This window comes from Pleurodeles waltl, chromosome 9, assembly GCF_031143425.1.
Source record: "Pleurodeles waltl isolate 20211129_DDA chromosome 9, aPleWal1.hap1.20221129, whole genome shotgun sequence".
NCBI lineage: Eukaryota > Metazoa > Chordata > Amphibia > Caudata > Salamandridae > Pleurodeles > Pleurodeles waltl.
In genome coordinates, this window is record NC_090448.1 from 986,637,457 (window position 1) to 986,655,309 (window position 17,853).

The 17,853-nt window shown below is 45.8% G+C and overlaps 1 protein-coding gene across 4 annotated transcripts in view; it reads right to left on the reverse strand.

Annotated features, from left to right (window-relative positions):
• YLPM1 (YLP motif containing 1) overlaps nucleotides 1-17,633 on the reverse strand; it is an 865,271-nt gene extending 847,638 nt beyond the window's left edge. For all 4 annotated transcript variants that reach the window (XM_069208481.1, XM_069208482.1, XM_069208480.1 and 1 more), the window contains exon 1: nucleotides 15,232-17,633. In XM_069208481.1, coding sequence (XP_069064582.1) covers nucleotides 15,232-17,499 — 2,268 coding nt within the window. In that variant the 5' untranslated portion in view covers nucleotides 17,500-17,633. The remainder of the gene's footprint in view (nucleotides 1-15,231) is intronic.
• Nucleotides 17,634-17,853: the final 220 nt, after the last annotated feature.

The following is a 17,853-nucleotide window of genomic DNA, read 5'->3' on the forward strand; positions in this document are numbered from 1 at the left end:
GCAGGCGCAGAAAAAAATGTTGCAAATACCATTTTGTGAAGCATTTTCATTGCTCCTTGATTAGGTATCACAAAAAAAAAACAAAAAAAAAAAAAAAAAAAACACACCAGGTAGGCGAGGATTGAATACAAAGTAAGATACAAATATAATGGATACAATTTTCGATTAGCTAAATCGCCTCCTCACACGAAAAGAGAAAGTTAATTTTCCAAACCAGAGTTAGAACATCAACATCACCGTTTCAGAAACTATCACGTGCAAACTTCTGCTGCTACTTCATGATATGTCGGTGGCAGATAACGAATAAGTCTTTAAGTAACCCACCGACCACACTTGCACCCAACGAATAAATGAAAAGGTTACACCAAACACCTACGCAGTTGGAGAAGTTTGATTCTTCACAGATAAGTTGCCACGATAAAACTCTGCATTTCACAATAATTAATGTTTTCATTACTATGGCTCTCTTGGTTATTAGACAGGGGATATTTGTATACCAAGGTACGTAATACTGAAAGCCCTGCCAGGTTCACATTGGGCCCGGTGACTCCCCCACATTAACAGCTTCTAACTTCAACTGACACCTCTAATCTTTAACTGAATGTGTCCCAGCATAGACAGCCCGGGCGCAGGCAGACATGGCTGCGAACTAGGTGAGCCCCGGACGAAACCCACTACACTTGTTGCAACACACAGATTATAATCTTTTATGAATTATAGACATGATTTACTGTATTATAAGTACCTTCATAGGACTGACATCACCCTAATACGGTAGCAAAAGACTGACCCATCTCTTCTTCGCAGGTGCCTACGCTGCGGATGGGTCATTGGGGTTCTCAATTTCATATGGGAGCGTCCCCAATATCAATATTTATGAGAGGCTCTCCTGGTCATAGAGGATACGAAACATAAGTCACCAGAGCCCCATTCGTGGATAAAGCTGTTGGGGGTATGTGTTAGACGTTCCACTGGGTGTTCGTCGTCTGACTGCTTTGGCCTTTCTCCGAGTCAAACACAGATTAACAATGAACTGGGGACGGCCTAGGGTGCATTCTTGCACCAAATGATTACAAGACATGGCGATCTGCAACTATGAAGTGCAAGGAGGCACCTTACTTCTGTCCCCTACAACTAGACCCCCAAGACTTCTGGGGACTCCGCTATGCAACTGCCAGTCTGCTGATCCTCCTGTAGAAGAGTCCGAATACCTGTCACTCCTCCACTGCTGCGGTCATGTTTTCAATGCACGCCCTGCTGATGTACAACTTCCCCTTTATTTGGTACTTCATGACCTTTTAGGCCTCGACTTTCCTTTAATTTTCAAGTCCTTTCGCCGTGGTCTTTTTTCTAACCAACCTGTGTTTCAGCTTTAATTTGTGTAGCTACGTACCTATGAACCTTTCTGTTTTGATATATTCGTTTTTTTTTGTTGCGATTTTCATATGTGACTTTGGGAATGACAACTCGCTCTGTTTACATAGGATGATAACTTTGTAATTTCATTTTTTTTTTTTTTTTTAAAAAGGATTATTTTTGAAATGGCCATATGGAATAAAAAATGCCCACAAAAAGGGCAGACAACTTAACTCGGGTATATTACGACTATAAATATAGCACCAGTAAGCTGTGAGAACCCCTCAACTACATGCCTCAAGTTACCTTCCCGTAACTGTCCACTTTCTGCCTAACAATGAAAATACTCACACAATTAACACAATCGGCTTTCATTCATACACCATTACAATTCTATTGATTTGAACACTGATCAGCGCAGTCCTCCACGATAAAACACTGTAGATCAAAAAAGCCTAGGCTCATTTCGGTAGCATTCTCCAGCAACACCTGCAATCGTTTCAACATCCAACAAAAACAAGACCGATGGTGATACTCTAACAAGTATACATGTGTTACACAGTGATAACACTTAAAAAACAACCCACTAGAAGGTCCTCTGTAAACTTAAATGTTACAGTACATTGCTCCAACAAGTGTGTGTGTGTATATATATATATATATATATATACATATACATATACACACACACACACACACACACACATACACACGTCACTTAAAACCGAAAGGTTACATGGACGATCAGATTTTACACGCACAACACAATAGAAATTCAGCTGTGTCATTTCAACTAACTAAAACTTTCGTCTTTGCCATGTACAGTTCTCATTAATAATTTTACTGCAAGTGTTCGTGATATTACCAATGATGTCAGATGTCATGAGTGATGTAATGTCTGGGGTAATAAGCTGTGCATGGCGAGGGCACAAGTTATTTCTAGCTGAATTTCTACGGCTTTGTAAGTGTAAAATCTAAACCTACTATAATATTCCTTTAACATTTGTTTTCTTTAGTAAATATCTAAGGGGTTTATAATGCTATTTCATGACACCAACGTCACTTTGGTTTTCACAGTGAGTTTCTAGGTTTTTGTTTGAAATTAAAGTAAAATGTCCATTGCAACGCATGGAGGGTGTTGTGTTGAACGCAGAGCCTGGCATTGTGCTTGCCACACACACACGCTTGGTACTCCTGTCCTCCTCCTTCATATCCACTAAGTCTATGCCCCCTGCTCCCTCATTACAGCCCTGTGTGGCCTTTGTTCTGCTACTGCCCTCCACACCTACCTTTAAGCTTGCTGTCCCATTCACGTCCTTCCTCCCCTCTGTTGACAGAGTCCATGCACCAGCTCCCTTTCCTCCTTCCCTGCATGGTTCAATGCGCTGTCACAGCCCACCATTTAGCTTGATGTCCCAGTCTGTTCCTCTTGCCTTCCTTTGCCCAAATAAATGCCCGATCATTGCCCTCCTGATTATCCTGTGCTTCGGTTGCTGACCCTACCCCTCCTTCCCTCCAATATCTGTGTACTTGTCCCTGCTCCATCTTTTTTATCACTATGTTCCATGGACCTGCCACTGCCCCTCACACCTGCCTAGAATGGACGGATGACTGCCTCCTGTCCCCACCAACTCCACCTTGCCTGTCCAAGTTACACACCGAGATCTGACTCTCCACAGTATTCTAATGAACAACTAGATTGCTAACATTCTATATTTATTACAAAAGTGTGGGTTCCCCAACTTTATCTTGATGTAATCCAAACTAATACCTGAAGCATTTACTTTAGAAATGATAAAAATGAGGTTCTTATATCTTCAATAACCTCCATGGGAAAACATAAGATCTCTCAAAACATTCTTTCCAACATGATACATGAAATCTCACTGGGTAAAATCACCTTAGCGACAAATAATTCATATTGTAACTTAAATATATCATCCTTTATATGTTCTTTTTGTGACTCAAAAGCTGCAATTCACTACAATGCATTTCAACTGGATGCTAACATGTATACTTGGTGCCAAAATTGCTGGCATCTTTTACTGGTTGACAGTCAATCAGATTTCACCATGGGATCTGTGCTTAGACTCCACCCAGATATCTAAATTTGGGTTTCCTCTAATATCTCCCTTTCTGAAACAGCTACATTCCTGCCAAGTTTGGTGTAATTCCATTCAGCTGTTCAGGCTGCAGTCAAATCTAAAATCTCTATGGTTATATGGGTAAAGCACATTTTCTGACACCCATGCCCTCTTCCCCCCCCCCCCCCCCCCCCCTCCCCCCCTCGGGCCCCCGCATGAAAGATCACTCTGAAGCTTTCCTTGCACAAGACCCAATTTGACACTTTTTGGGAAATTTTCATGAAAATTCGAACAGCACCAGCGATATAGCTAAGTCAAAAAAGATTTTTTCTAGGGAAACTAGGTCCTAACTATAGCTACCTACTGGCAACTACCAGTAAATAATGTACACAAATATACACACAGACAAGGAGTGAGACAGAGAAGAGCGACACCTGCAAGGGCTGGTTTATTTCCATGAAATATTTTACAAAAATTGCAGATATAAAATTAACAAAATGTACACATCTACTCCTGCCCATGCAAAACGTGAGGCAGTTGTAAATCTTCTCTCATCCTGAATAAACATTCTCCACCTGGGCAGATTTATGAACAGAATCATTGCCATCTATTATGTTCCACAAACCACCCAGGTGATTGTTTGACAACACTGGTAATCTTTGGATACTACACTGAGAATTGGTGTTTTAGAATCATACCGTAGTGTCATCAGGTGTAAGAAGTGGTGGAACCGCATCCTTTGGCGGTAATGGAGGAAGTTTCTGAGAGTGGAAAAGAGGAGCAGAATCCTGAGCAGAAGTCAAACCTTTGTCATCTGCCTGCGCCTGTCGAAGTATGCTCTTCACATCTCCCAAGACCTTTTCCAATGGATGTGCCTTGCTTTTTTGATGCTGCAGGTTCAACAGATTCTGCTGCTGTTCCCGAAACAAACCAAACTAGGCTGTAAGCATTATACTAAACAGCCAGTACAAAAAAGAAAAAAAAAAAATAGTGGGATAAAAAAAAAAAAAAAACTGAAAGGCAACCAACCATCAGACCAGCTAAGCACTCATCTTACTTCTCTTAAAAAAAAAAGAGAAATTAAAAAAGTGTGAGTATAGAAATGTCAGGTAAGTCCATCAAGCTAATATCTGGACTAATACTTTCACTCACAAATACCATATAAGTGTTCCTTACAGAAGGTGAGCCCCATAACCTGTAAACTAAGTCCCTGGCAATGCAAATCACAAGCAGTTTGCTGCCTGAGAATAACTGATGCTGGAGCCAAAAATTACAAGCCGCTATTTAATAAGACACTTTGTACATTAGTCACTAAAGAGCCCATATATATACTACTAGAAAGAGGGGGGAAAGTCGAGCTTCGAGAACCATTTAGTAAATTCCACATTTGCCAAAATTGAGCAGCCCTACTAGGCAAACAGCTGCACCTACTATCCTGAGTGAATTTAAAGCGGAAAGGTGCAAGATTCCGTCTTGTGCTCACAAAACAAGGATGTGTACCGAGGATGCAATCTCTTGATCTCATAGGCACAGATTATGTTCCTGGGTGAGCCCTCACAATTATACACCGAAACTGTGGGATTCAGGGTACTCAGGTTTGGCATTGACGTGATCAGAATGCCTCCCATCACTGAGGTCATAATCCACAGATTCATGGAGTTGCTAGTCTCCCGTCCCATAGTGCCTCCTTCACTAGATGACTACCCAGAAGCTAAAGCCTCTATCCTTGTTCAAAAATCCACTCACAACCTCCAGCACACACAACCCGCTGACCTCCAAGAAATGAACTGAGGAAAGAGGTCCCTTTCCAAGAGAATCCACAATGAGCATTACCACAAAAAGAGACTGTTACGAGCATCATTAAAAATAATGATCATAATAAACAAGCGTTGGCAACGCCAAGAGTCTCACCTATGTGAGAGCTATCGGTTTTGGCAATGCGTTTTAGCCATGTTGTACACGAGTGTGGCTGTTGTTCAACATGGCTAATAGTGGGGTGAGGTGGGGTGGATTGAAGTAGATTGGAGTGGGTTACAGTGCGGTAGATTGGGGTGTACTGCAGTTTGGAGTGCACTGTAGCAGAGAAGACTAGAATAAAATGGAGTGCGGTAGAGCGAAGTATACCTTAGTGGAATACAGCGGCAGAGTTAAGTGTTTTAGAGTGGTAGAGTGTCTGGCTGGAGTTGAACGTCAGGGAGGGGCCTAGACTCAAGTGGTGTAAAGTACAAAGCAGGTTACCACAGAGTGAGGTGGTATAGAGTACATTGGTTGTTTGTGGCTTGACAGAGCGCATTACCGTAGAGTGCCATGACTTAGAGTGGAGTGCTGCAACGCACTGTGGAGTGGCACATGGGTAGAGTAGAATGCGTAGGGTGCAGTGTCGTAGAGAAGATTGTTTAAGAGCAGAATGAAGTGGAGTAGAAGGGAGTGGTGCAGGGTAGGGTGCAGGTGAGTAGAGTAGACCAGAGTGAGTGGGGTGATGCAGAGTAGCGCAACAGAGTATTAGCGTGGAGTGCAGTAGAGAGGCATAGATGAGTGGTGCAGAAAGGAGTGCAGTAGCGTAGAATGCAGTCTAGCAGAGTACAGTCCTGTACAGTGTGCACTGGTGTTGAGTGCAGTGATGTAGAGTAGAGCAGTGTAAAGTCAAGTGGTGCAGAGAGCCACAGCATAGAATGGTATACAGCAGTGTTATAAAGCGGCATTGGGTGCAGTGTAACTGTAGAGTGCATTGGCGGGAAGTGCTGCAGTGGTGTAGAGCATTGTGCTTATATAGCGCATACTACCCTCACGAGGCTGCAGTGTAGAGTGGAGCAGAGTGGCACAGAGTGCAGTGGCGCACTTGGTTAGGGATAGCAAGTTGCTTGGGGGGGGGGGGGGGGGGGGGTAATAAAAAGACTGAGAGGAGTCAGTTTGAGTACTCTGCTACTGGTGTCGGGTAGGCTACCTGTGGCCAGCCTACCACTTTCTGGGGTGTCTGGGATATGGGTTGTCAGAGTGGTGTAGTGGCACGGGGTAGATCAGTTCCGAGTAGAGTGCAATGGCATGGAGAGGTAGATAATAGAATACAGTGCCCTAGAATGCAGTGTTGCAGAGTAGAGTAGCCTAGAATTGTAGGAAGTTGGCTCTGTATATACTATTTGAAAGTAAGTAAGAAAGTAAGAAATAGTGTGCACTGAGTGCAAGGGTTCCCCTTAGAGGGAAGACAGTGGCAAAAAAGATAATTCTAATGCTCTATTTTGTGGTAGTGTGGTCCAGCAGTAGGCTTACCAGATGGTAGTGCTAAGCATTTGTTGTACACACAGGCACAGAAAGTACACCCTCAGCAGCACAGGGACGGCCGGGTGCAGAGTGGAAAGTCTCACGCTTACGGCGAGAAACGTGGGGTCTTTAAAGTTGCTTCTTTGTTGCAGAAAGTTGCAGTTGGTTGAACAGGGCCGCTGTTCTCTGGAGCTTCTTTGTCCTTTAGATGCAGGGCAGTCCTCTGAGGCTTCAAAGGTCACTGGTCCCTGTTGGATGCCTCACTGTTGCACTTTTCGTCGAAGTAGGGAGACAGGCCGGTGGGGCTTGAGCCATATCAGTTGTCTCCGTCTTCACTGCAGGGCTCCAGGTCAGCAGTCCTTCTTTAGGTTGCAGGAATCTATCTTGCTCGGTTCTGGGGGCCCCTAAATAGTGAATTTAGGGGTGTGTTTAGGTCTGGGAGGGCAGTAGCCAATGGCTACTGGCACTGAAGGTGGCTACAACCTCTTTGTGCCTCCTCCCTGTGGGGAGGGGGCACATCCCTAATCCTATTGGGGGAATCCTCCTTCTACAAGATGGAGGATTTCTAAAAGTAAGAGTCCCTTCAGGACACCTTAGGGACTGCCCTGACTGGGGAGTGACTTCTCCTTGTTTTTCTCATTATCTCCTCCAGCCTTGCGGCCAAAAGTGGGGGCAGTGGCCGGAGGGGCGGGCATCTCCACTAGCTGGGATGTCCTGTGGTGCTGTAACAAAGGGGGTGAGCCTTTGAGGCTCACCGCCAGGTATTACAGTTCCTGCAGGGGGAGGTGAGAAGCACCTCCACCCAGTACAGGCTTTGTTCCTGGCCACAGAGTGACAAAGGCACTCTCCCCATGTGGCCAGCAACATGTCTGGTGTGGGGCAGGCTGGCAAAACTAGTCAGCCCACACTGGAAGTCGGGTATGTTTTCAGGGGGCATCTCTAAGATGCCCCCTGGGTGTATTTTACAATAAAGTGCACACTGGCATCAGTGTGCCTTTATTGTGCTGATAAGTTTGATACCAAACTTCCCAGTTTTCAGTGTAGCCATTATGGTGCTGTGGAGTTCGTGCATGACAGACTCCCAGACCATATACTCTTATGGCTACCCTGCACTTACAATGTCTAAGGTTTTGTTTAGACACTGTAGGGGCATAGTGCTCATGCACTTATGCCCTCACCTATGGTATAGTGCACCCTGCCTTAGGGCTGTAAGGCCTGCTAGAGGGGTGACTTATCTATACTTCATGGGCAGTGTGAGGTTGGCATGGCACTCAGAGGGGAGTTCCATGTCGACTTAGTCATTTTCTCCCCACCAGCACACACAAGCTGGCAAGCAGTGTGTATGTGCTGAGTGAGGGGTCCCTGGGTGGCATAAGACATGTTGCAGCCCTTAGAGACCTTCCCTGGCATCAGGGCCCTTGGTACCAGGAGTACCAGTTACAAGGGACTTACCTGAGTGCCAGGGCTGTGCCAATTGTGGGAACAAAGGTACAGTTTAGGGAAAGAACACTGATGCTGGGGCCTGGTTAGCAGGGTCCCAGCATACTTTCAAATCATAACTTAGCATCAGGAAAAGCAAAAAGGCAGGGGGTAACCAGGCCAAGGAGGCATTTCCTTACAGGAATGGTGTACAGTGCAGTGGAGCATAGAAAAGTAGAGGGGTAGAGTGCATTGGTATTGACTAGAGTGGGGCAGAGTAACGAAGTCTAGAGTGGTACAGAATAGAGGGCACTGGTGTAGAATACAGTGGCACAAAGTGCATGGTTGAATAGCAGAATGGTGCAGAGAAGGGTCGCTAAGAGTGCATTGGCTTAGAGTATGTTGGTGCAGAATATAGAGTCGTGCAGTGAAGTGACGCAGTGTGGAGTGGTGCAGAGTAGGGTGCAGCATGGAGTGGGGTAAAGTGGAGTATCCATGGTTTGGCAGCAAACTGCCTTTACAGACAACACATCTTCAACTGAAATTACCACCCCATTTGCACTGACAGTTTTACTGAAAAGTATGCAGCGCACAAACGATTATGTGTGGCAATGTCATCACACTGATTTGTATGGATTACATTAAAATATTTGTTTCCCTATTAAAGAATTACCATAAATGTGCTTCAATGGGGCTTCTGTAATTGAGATATACTGTGAAATAGCTGCAGTTCATTTATAGACAAGCATGTTAGAATAATTGTCACAAAAATCCTCTTCCTTTGAAATCAGAGCAAGAATAGTAAACACCTAGCTCCCCAGGAAGACGGAGCTTGACGTTCGACCTCCGTTTTTTAATGCACAAACGTCAACATAAGAACAAGATTTTAATACCCGTTTACAGAAATCGAGCACTGGTGGAAGGATGCAGTAAATAGAGTGTGGGTCACAAAGGGATCAACTCGAGGTGGACAGCATAAAACTAATAAAGCCTAACAAAAACAAGCAAATGCGAGTAAAACAAAGAAAATGGTAAACAATGGGCGTAATGATTTCCAGGGAAGCTTTTCAAACACCCCAGATGTTTTAGCAAAGCATATAGCTGCACTTCCTGGTAGGAGATGACCTAAAAAAACTGGTCATTGTAATCCCGTCTAGGCACACAAAAACGTGAAACGTAAAAACGTAAACTTTGCACTTGTATAGCGCACTACTCACCCGTTAGGGTCTCAAGGTGCTGTACGCATACCGCTGTGGAACCCCTCCTGGCTTTTCCCTGTGAGGTGCCCACTTCTGGGCAACCCCCAGGGTGAAGCAACGCATCCAAGCATTGTCAGGGCCGTTGGAGATTAAGCAATCTATTTCCCATAGTTAGAGGGTGGGCCCCATTAATTAGATTAGGCACTGAGGCAGGAATTAGCTGGTCCAAGGGAACTGAGCACAAGACCCGCCAAGGTGGGGAGTGAACCCTGATCCCAGGCCAGATCTCTGCATCAGGGCCTGCCACTCTAACCATTGTGCCACACATCTCCACAAAGGAGAAGCTAACTAACTACCCCAGTTACGGCGCAGTAAACAAAGGCGCTAAATATGGGGCTCACAAGGTATTACACAAGATTCCTCCAAGAGAACAATATCTATTTTGGAATGAAGAAAAAAGCTCCAAAACGATAGCACAGTGCCGTCCTAAATCTGAAAGAAATCAAATATGTTTGGAAAGTTCAGAATTTTTGTCCAATTACATCTACCAACATCAAGGAGCCTAATGTGTGCCACGAATATAAAGACATGACCCAATCTGTGCTAAAGACAAAATATGATTGACAGTAAAAACTGCTGGCTTAGGTTTCATCTTGATTCAGCCACTAAGAACTGGCATAATGCAAGGCAGTGATACTGGATTTGTTACACCACAAAGTGATATCGGACAACTGTCTTCTCAAAACAAACACCCAGTGAAATGCCATTCAGGACTTACAAATGAAGTAACAGCTTTGCGTGATCTAGGTCTATGTCGAAGCAGATAAGCTTTGTAAATATATTCAATACTTAAAGCTCTGCTAAAACACACAGTATGAATGAAGTTTATCATTGACAGAATAGGACTCCTGGGACTCGCAGCACAATAATCATCTCCTATAGGCAATATCTCATCGAACGATCAGACAAGTCTCGTCTTCTAGCCTCCAATATTGGGTACTTCGTAACCGACACTATATTACATAAGACCTGGAGGGGGTCCCATCAGCCGTGCAGTCCCTCGAATGGCAGTGCTAAGGTAAGACAACATGAGTAAAGCTCTCATTCCAAAAACCACCAAGGGAAGACGACACGTAGACTGAGGTTTGGGTGTCCACATGAAATGTGTACCTACGAGCAACAGCTTCACCAAACAAAACAAAAACGGAGTTTCGTACTAAAATCCTTCCTCGAAGTTCCGTGTACCAAACAGCATTTCGGTATGGCCATTCTATTACCTCTACCTTCAGAGATAATCTGAAATAGCTGCGTGCAGCTGATGTAGTGAGAAGGCGTGAACTTCATAAGAGCCTAGAGTTACTCAGGTAGGAAGTTGAAGTTATGTTCTTTTTCCGCGTTAGGCCCTCAGATCACAGCAAAAGCGGATAGGTCCATTTCTGTATTCATCCTCCCTAAAACTATACTTCAACTCGACACCACACATCAACTCGCATTCCAGACACCAGCTCATACAAAGTAAGTGGGGACACACTGGATATTATCATAGCCACATGTAATAAAACAAGCTGTTTTGCGTTATCGGGGATTGTTTTGTCATGTATTTTTGCAAACTTCATGGTTAAAGAAACTGCAGTTACATTAAAAACTCCAATGAAAAACCCCCACCAATGGCTTAAAAAAAAATGGTCCCTGACATTTAAAGGTTAAGCGTGGATGTGTGCTCCTTGTGTAAGGGACAGGATGCAGTCACTAAGTCAAATGAGCAGATTTTGTGTGAAGTGGGCAAACCTATGCCCCATGCTGTAGTAGGTGGAAGAAAAATGTGAACGACAGACCACTGGATGGCGATGGCCGGATGAAAGTTCAAATTATGTAACAATTCTAGGAAAATAAAAAAAAACGGGATATATATATATATATATATATATATATATATATATATATATATATATATATATATATATATATATATTTTTTTTTTTTTAGACAGAGAGAGGCGCTCGCAAACACCGTTTACCTTCGGGCCAGCTCTTTGCCCATTAGTTGGTTCAACTGTCATTGACATTTTGCTTCCTCCCTTCATAGCGCTCAACGTGGGGCAGATAGGCCAACTTTGGCAACTGACTCTAGTACACTGAATAGTAGCTTTTTCCCTGACCACGTGTACACAATCAACCTAAAAAAAAAAATGTCTTCCAAGCAGCGACGGGTAGACGTACTTTATATTACCATATTTTATTAGCACATTTTCCTATTTGTCTGTCATCCTCGTATTATAAACTACCTTCAAATCACATTAACTCAAATGCAGTCCCACATTTTCCGTGTGCCAGTAATTTTCCTACGATGTGCACCCAAAATAATAGTGGTTCCTTCAAGTCTTCAAATGCCATCTACTTAACTGATACTGCTAAAATAAAATTTGAAAATCATTATTTTCACTCTTATTACAAACATTGTCGTCAGGCCGAATTGCAGATTTTTTGAGACAACCAAAGACGCCTGCACAGCCAAGCACCTTTAACATTTAAAGAGCCATTTCCTGCAACATAACCAGATATTTAAAAAAAAAAAAGTCAACAACCATACCAGACAGACCCACAAACCCTCGCGTTGCCTGGGCCACACCTGTCCGCCTCTTGGCTATACATTATTAAGTAGACTCAAAGAGGGATACCCATGTGATTCAGGTTTTGATGTCAGACATGCATGCCTTTGCACTTCTAAAGTTAGGATAAACTTGTTATACTATCCCATCTTTACACATGGGAGAGAACACCGCGACGGAGAATGGAATAAATGTATTTGCATCCCTATTGTACTAACAATGATGCTGCCTCTTGAAAACACCACCTCACTGTAATTGGAAGAGTTAGCATTTGGCAAAATGGCCTTCTTGCCTAAATGCCCGTAGGTCATGCAGAGCAGGTTACTTATATCCTTGGTATGGGCAATGAAACGCAGCAGGGTCAGATTGGAGATTCTCAAACTAGGCGTGGCTGAGGGGGGACCACGGACTACCAAATCTCCAAATATACTTCTTGGCAGGACTACCACACGCAGCGCTCTGGTGTGAAACTGAACCCAATTGGGGAAAAAACGTTGCTGTCTCTGCCTACTCTGCTCATGAGGGGATAAACGCTCCCTGCTTCCACCCCCTTCATAGCTACACAGATTGCCCGAGCATGGTAACCAATCGTCAAAATGGTTTTGAAATGCACTCTTATGCCAAACTCTTACCGATTTGGCGGCTACGTCCATTCGTGATAGTACGAGAATCCATGGATTTGGCACATTGGGAGGAGGGATGCTGCCGGGAACCTATATTTGAATAGCAACATCCTGAGGGCTGAAGAGGCCAGAACTAAGTTCAGAGTAGCCATGGACAGTTTTAAGGCCGAGCGTGCTGTAATTATCTGTGGGCTTTTAACCACGCCCATCACTATCACTCGTTCATGGGCTTCCCTTTCAAAAATCATTTATCATTGGTAAATGCTTTATGTGTGTCCCTCCTTGAAGCGGGGTGGTTACCTCCTTGGCCAGCGACCATGGTACATGGATGCACGTTTGCTGATGTTTGACTGTGAGCAAACCTTTTTAGGGGCGAGCACAAAGCGCTCAGTCCCTCTTCTAATCTCCCTTTAGGAGGATTTTAACCACGCCCATGTTACGTCAGTCACTTACATTGGTTGGTGGGCTTGCCTTTTAAAATATGCTTGTTTTCATTCGTGAAAGGCATGCATACCTCATGTCTTTTCCAGTGTTGAGCCCTCCTCGAGAGCATCGGTAAACTACAAAAAACCTACGAGGCTCTGTGTTTTCCGTATGGTTTCTGGACTACTTTTTCTCAAAACTCCGCAGCGCGATCGCGCTGATTTACACAGCGCCATCACTCTTTTTTTTGTTTTTTATTTAATGTAGCAAAAAAAGTCCGATTAGGCGTTTACAACACTAATAACTAACTCGATCTAAGGCGAGACCCGGTGCATTACAAATGCTTGTTCCTTTTGTCACTCCTTTGTGCTCATGCTCAGAGGGGTCCATGGCGTTTTGAATTGTCTCACTTATGTCAACTGTTTTACTTTTCATTTTCAATCTATGTGGCAAGAAAAGTCCAGTTACGAATTTACAGAGCTACTAGCTCGAACCTGAGCAAATACAATTCACATTGCAAGTTACAATATGCAACTATTGCCCAATTAGCGAGATTTGGCCAGAATTCCCAGATTAACTCTGCAAATCGAGGGTAGTACAGGTAATCCTAGACCCTGGCTCCAATAAAGTAATTATGTTCAGACTGCATGAAGCCATTAAAGAAGATACTCACCAATATGGCATCTTTGAGAGCAAGATGGGGCGGGGATCTAGACCCTCCACTCACTAGGAGAGAATGAAGACAGGCTAGAGCAGTGGTTTCCTGCCTATGGTCTGGGGACCCATGGGGGTCCGCAAAGCCTCCTCAAGGGAACCGAGACTGCTCAGAAAATTAAATATTAACAGATTTGGTCCCCAGCTTTTAGTAAAGAAACAGCGGGGGTCCCCGGATTCCAGTAATGATAAGCTGGGTGTCCACAGAAGTCAAAAGGTTGGGAACCACTGGGCTAGAGCATTAGTGTAGGAGGTTGCAAATAACATCAGATTTAAACTAACAGTTTTACTACTTGCACAGGGCATACTTGACCCTGCAGAGACTGCATGGGGTATATCCCACGAGGCTGACTTTAGAAACATTGCTTGGAAATGCAGGGTGCTATGCCTCTTCTGGGAGGCTGTACAGACAGGTGCGAAGGGTGACGAAAATAACCGTGACAATAAGACATTGTCTACTAGGGCTGCTACCAACTCCAAAAAGGAGGTAAAATGGCTTACCGCTTTGCTTAACTGGGACTAGTGCTAGCTAGCTAGACGTCGAATACTGATTTGTTGGGCCAATCTGATGCCTCCGCTCCTGGAGACGTGGTGAGAGGACTTACTGGAGTCGGCAACCGTGGACGGATGCAGATTCAAAAAGGTCAGGTTGGGCGAGACCTTGTGGATTGGGGTGGGGGCTAAATTCACCAGCTAGCACCGAGGCAACTGATGGAACAGGAAGAACAAGTCATGATGCTCGAGTCCCAAATGGGTGACTTAGTGGAAAGACGGATTGTAATAAGCTCACGTTGTGTTATGATCCGCCTGGGAATCGGACAATCTCCACTCAATGCTGCACATTTATGTTGTATTCCTTTTTTGATGGAAAATATGCTTTGACAGCTCAATTTCAAGAAGATATGTTGTCAGATATTGTATGAGTATTGAAAGTGCCAATAAAGATTTAAATGATACTGCCTCAATTTCAATCACTATTTTCTACTCGCATGCAGACATCCTAGTCTGTCAAGATCGACTGCACAATCTGAAACTATTCTCTGTTAGAAACTGATAAGAGGATCACTTGTTTAAAATGCAATGGTGAATCTACTGAATATGGAATGATACAGAAGCACTCGTTTATGCAAATAATCACAAACAATATCTAGTCCACAACGTAGGGTTGCGTAACAATACCGTGGTATTTATTTCATTCGGAGTTCCCAAGGGTCCGATATTCTATTAGCGTTTACACATCAGTCAAGGATGCTAATGTACCACAGCTACTCATTCCGCATTTCCAAATACAAAACAAGTTCGCGAACAAGCATGTCAGCCATGGACCCACACAGTATATGTGACAATCCGGATTTCATGTACAAAACATCTACTTAATAGGAGGTGCAATTCGACTATAGCTTACTGACATGACATTATAAAGAGGTTAACTTGACAAGTGATCGAATATTCGAACAACGACGAAAATTTATTTTCTAGAACCTAGTACTTCGGGCCAGAAGTATACCCGATTCAAACATTCTAGAAGAACGACTTGCCAGCCTTACCTGCTGAGCCTCGGGTGTATCAGTCTTCAGGGGCTGCTCCTGCTCTGCACTGGTAGCCAAGCCACTTTGCTGTGCCTCTTTAGGATCTGAAGAACCTGGTGCTGCTGTGGACTGCACAGTTTCAGGCTGGGATGCTACCACTGACGCCTGGGACGTCGCTGAGGTCACTTCAGGTGACGTAAGGGATGACGCTGAAACTTGCTGAGATGAAGTGGTTTGGCTAGGATCGTTGTCAGGCTGGGTTAACGTCGATGTTGGTTGGGACAAAGTAGAGTCAGACTGAGATGATGCAGTTGTTGGCTGAGATGTATATGGCGACTGCGAAACTGCATATGTTGATTGAGAAGATGTGTAGGCCGTCTGGGGTGAAGTATATGCCGTTTGAGCTGAAGTGTAGATAGGTTGGGACGAAGTAAATTCCGATTTCGAAGACGTGTAACTTGATTGGGATGATGTGTAGGTAGACTGAGAAGCATAAACTGACTGTGCTGGTGAACTGTCAGATTGGGAAGAAGTATAAGTAGGTTGGGATTGAGAATAAGATGACGATGCTTGCGATGTAGTATATACTTGCTCTGAAGGAGGCTGTGAAGATTGAGATTGACTAGTTGAATATGTGGACGCAACAGGTTCAGATGGTGTTTGACTATAGACCGATGAGATTGGTGTAGTCACCTGTGCTGCGCTGGCCTCCGACACAGCCTGAGCGTGATCCTTCAAGTTAGTAGCAGTATCAGGCTGGGTTGCGGGCGATGCAGAGTACCCGGACTGAGATTCTGCTGGGGTTGTGACCGTAGGAGTTTCTGGTTGCGGTGGTGGGTAAGCAGGCTGCGGAGGAGGGTAGGTTGGTTGAGGAGGCGCACTGGTGTCAGGTGGTGGAACCACAGTCGAGGGTAGGGGATACTCGGTCGGGTACACCGGCTGCGCTGGGGCATACTCGGTCTTAGTCTGAGAATAGTCTGCGACTCCATACTGAGAAGGAGGGTATGCAGGGGGTGGGTAATCGGTAGGTGGTGGATATTCAGGGGGCGGGTACTCAGCAGGAGGCGGCGGGTATTCCGCGGGAGGAGGGGGGTACTCGGTGGGAGGAGGGGGATACTCGGTGGGAGGAGGGGGATACTCGGTGGGAGGAGGGGGATACTCGGTAGGAGGAGGAGGGTAATCTGGAGGGGGATAGGAAGCTTGAGAGTAGTCGGTCTGAGAGTAGTCAGCCACTGGTGGCGGGTAAACTGCTTGTGAGTAGTCTGCCACTGGGGGTGGGTAGACAGGGGGATAGACAGGGGGGTAGGAAGCCTGGGAATAGTCCGTCATGGGCGAATGTGTGTAATCGGGTGGTGGCTGGTCGTAGGACGGGTAACCCCCATAACCTTTACGAACATACTGCTGCTGCATCTGATAAGAAGACACGGTCGGTGGTGCTGTCGCCCAGTCTGTGTAGGATGGAGCTGCGGGAGGGGGCGCTGTAGCAGCAACCGGAGGTTCGGGGGGTGGTGGCAGCGGCGGGGGTGGTGGTTGCGCTGGAGGCGGGGGTGGAGGCGGTCCGCCGGGAGCTCCCGCCGGCAGCACAGTCTGCAGTTGCTTCTGATGCATTTGCTGAAGCTGCGCAAGCTGCGCCAAATGTTGTTCGCGGATACTGTCAAACGTGTTAGTGAAGGTGGAGGAGGCCGCGGCAGTTGTTGGAGGAGCGGCGGCAGATACAGTTGCGGCGGAAGCGGATACCGTAGCTTCTACAGGAGGCGGCGGAGGGAAGGAAGAGGCCGCAGTTGCTGTAGGATAGGTAGACGCCGCAGTTGCTGTAGGATAGGTAGACGCCGCAGTTGCTGTAGGATAGGTGGAAGTTGCTGGGTAGGCTGAGGCCGCAGTCGTTGCAGGGTAGGTAGTAGTCCCGGGATAAGTGGTTGCCGTTGTGGACACTGGATAGGCAGAAGCAGGCGGATAGGTAGAAGCGGTGGGGTAGGTGGTGGCCGTGGTCGTTACCGGGTAGGTGGAAGCCGCAGTAGTCGCTGGGTAGGTGGAAACCGCCGGGTAAGTAGACGCAGCGGAAACTACGGGGTAAGTGGAAGCGGCCGGGTAGGTGGAGGCCACTGTAGTCGCCGGATAGGCAGAAGCAGCCGGGTAAGTGGAAGTCGCCGGGTACGTGGCCGCTGGGTAAGTTGAGGTCGCAGTAGCGGGAGGATAGGTAGCTGTTGGATACGTAGAGACGGGTGCAGGAGGATAGGTGGGAGCGCCAGCGGGAGGCACCCCGTACGTACCCCAGGCTGGATACATAGCGGAGGAAGTTTGTTGCCTGGCCCCCAGTGGGAGCACTAGGCCAAAGTAAGATAGGGAATCTGCGGTTGCTCTTAGGCCTCTGGAAGGTTCCAGGCACCACTTCTGCTGTTCCACACGCGCGCGGCTCCGTCTGGCTTCCTTGCTCGCTGCGCGGCCACACTGCGACGGATCCCAGCGTGCAGGACGCCTGCGACGTCACTACGTCGGATGTGGGAGGCGGTACAGGGGACTCATAGGAAAAGGTTTCTGCCCAGTACCAAACTAGACACGGGGCAGAAGTAGCCAGTACCTGCTGATATTTGAGACGGTAGCATTAAAATAGTGACCATGCTATTGCCCCGAACATGTTAC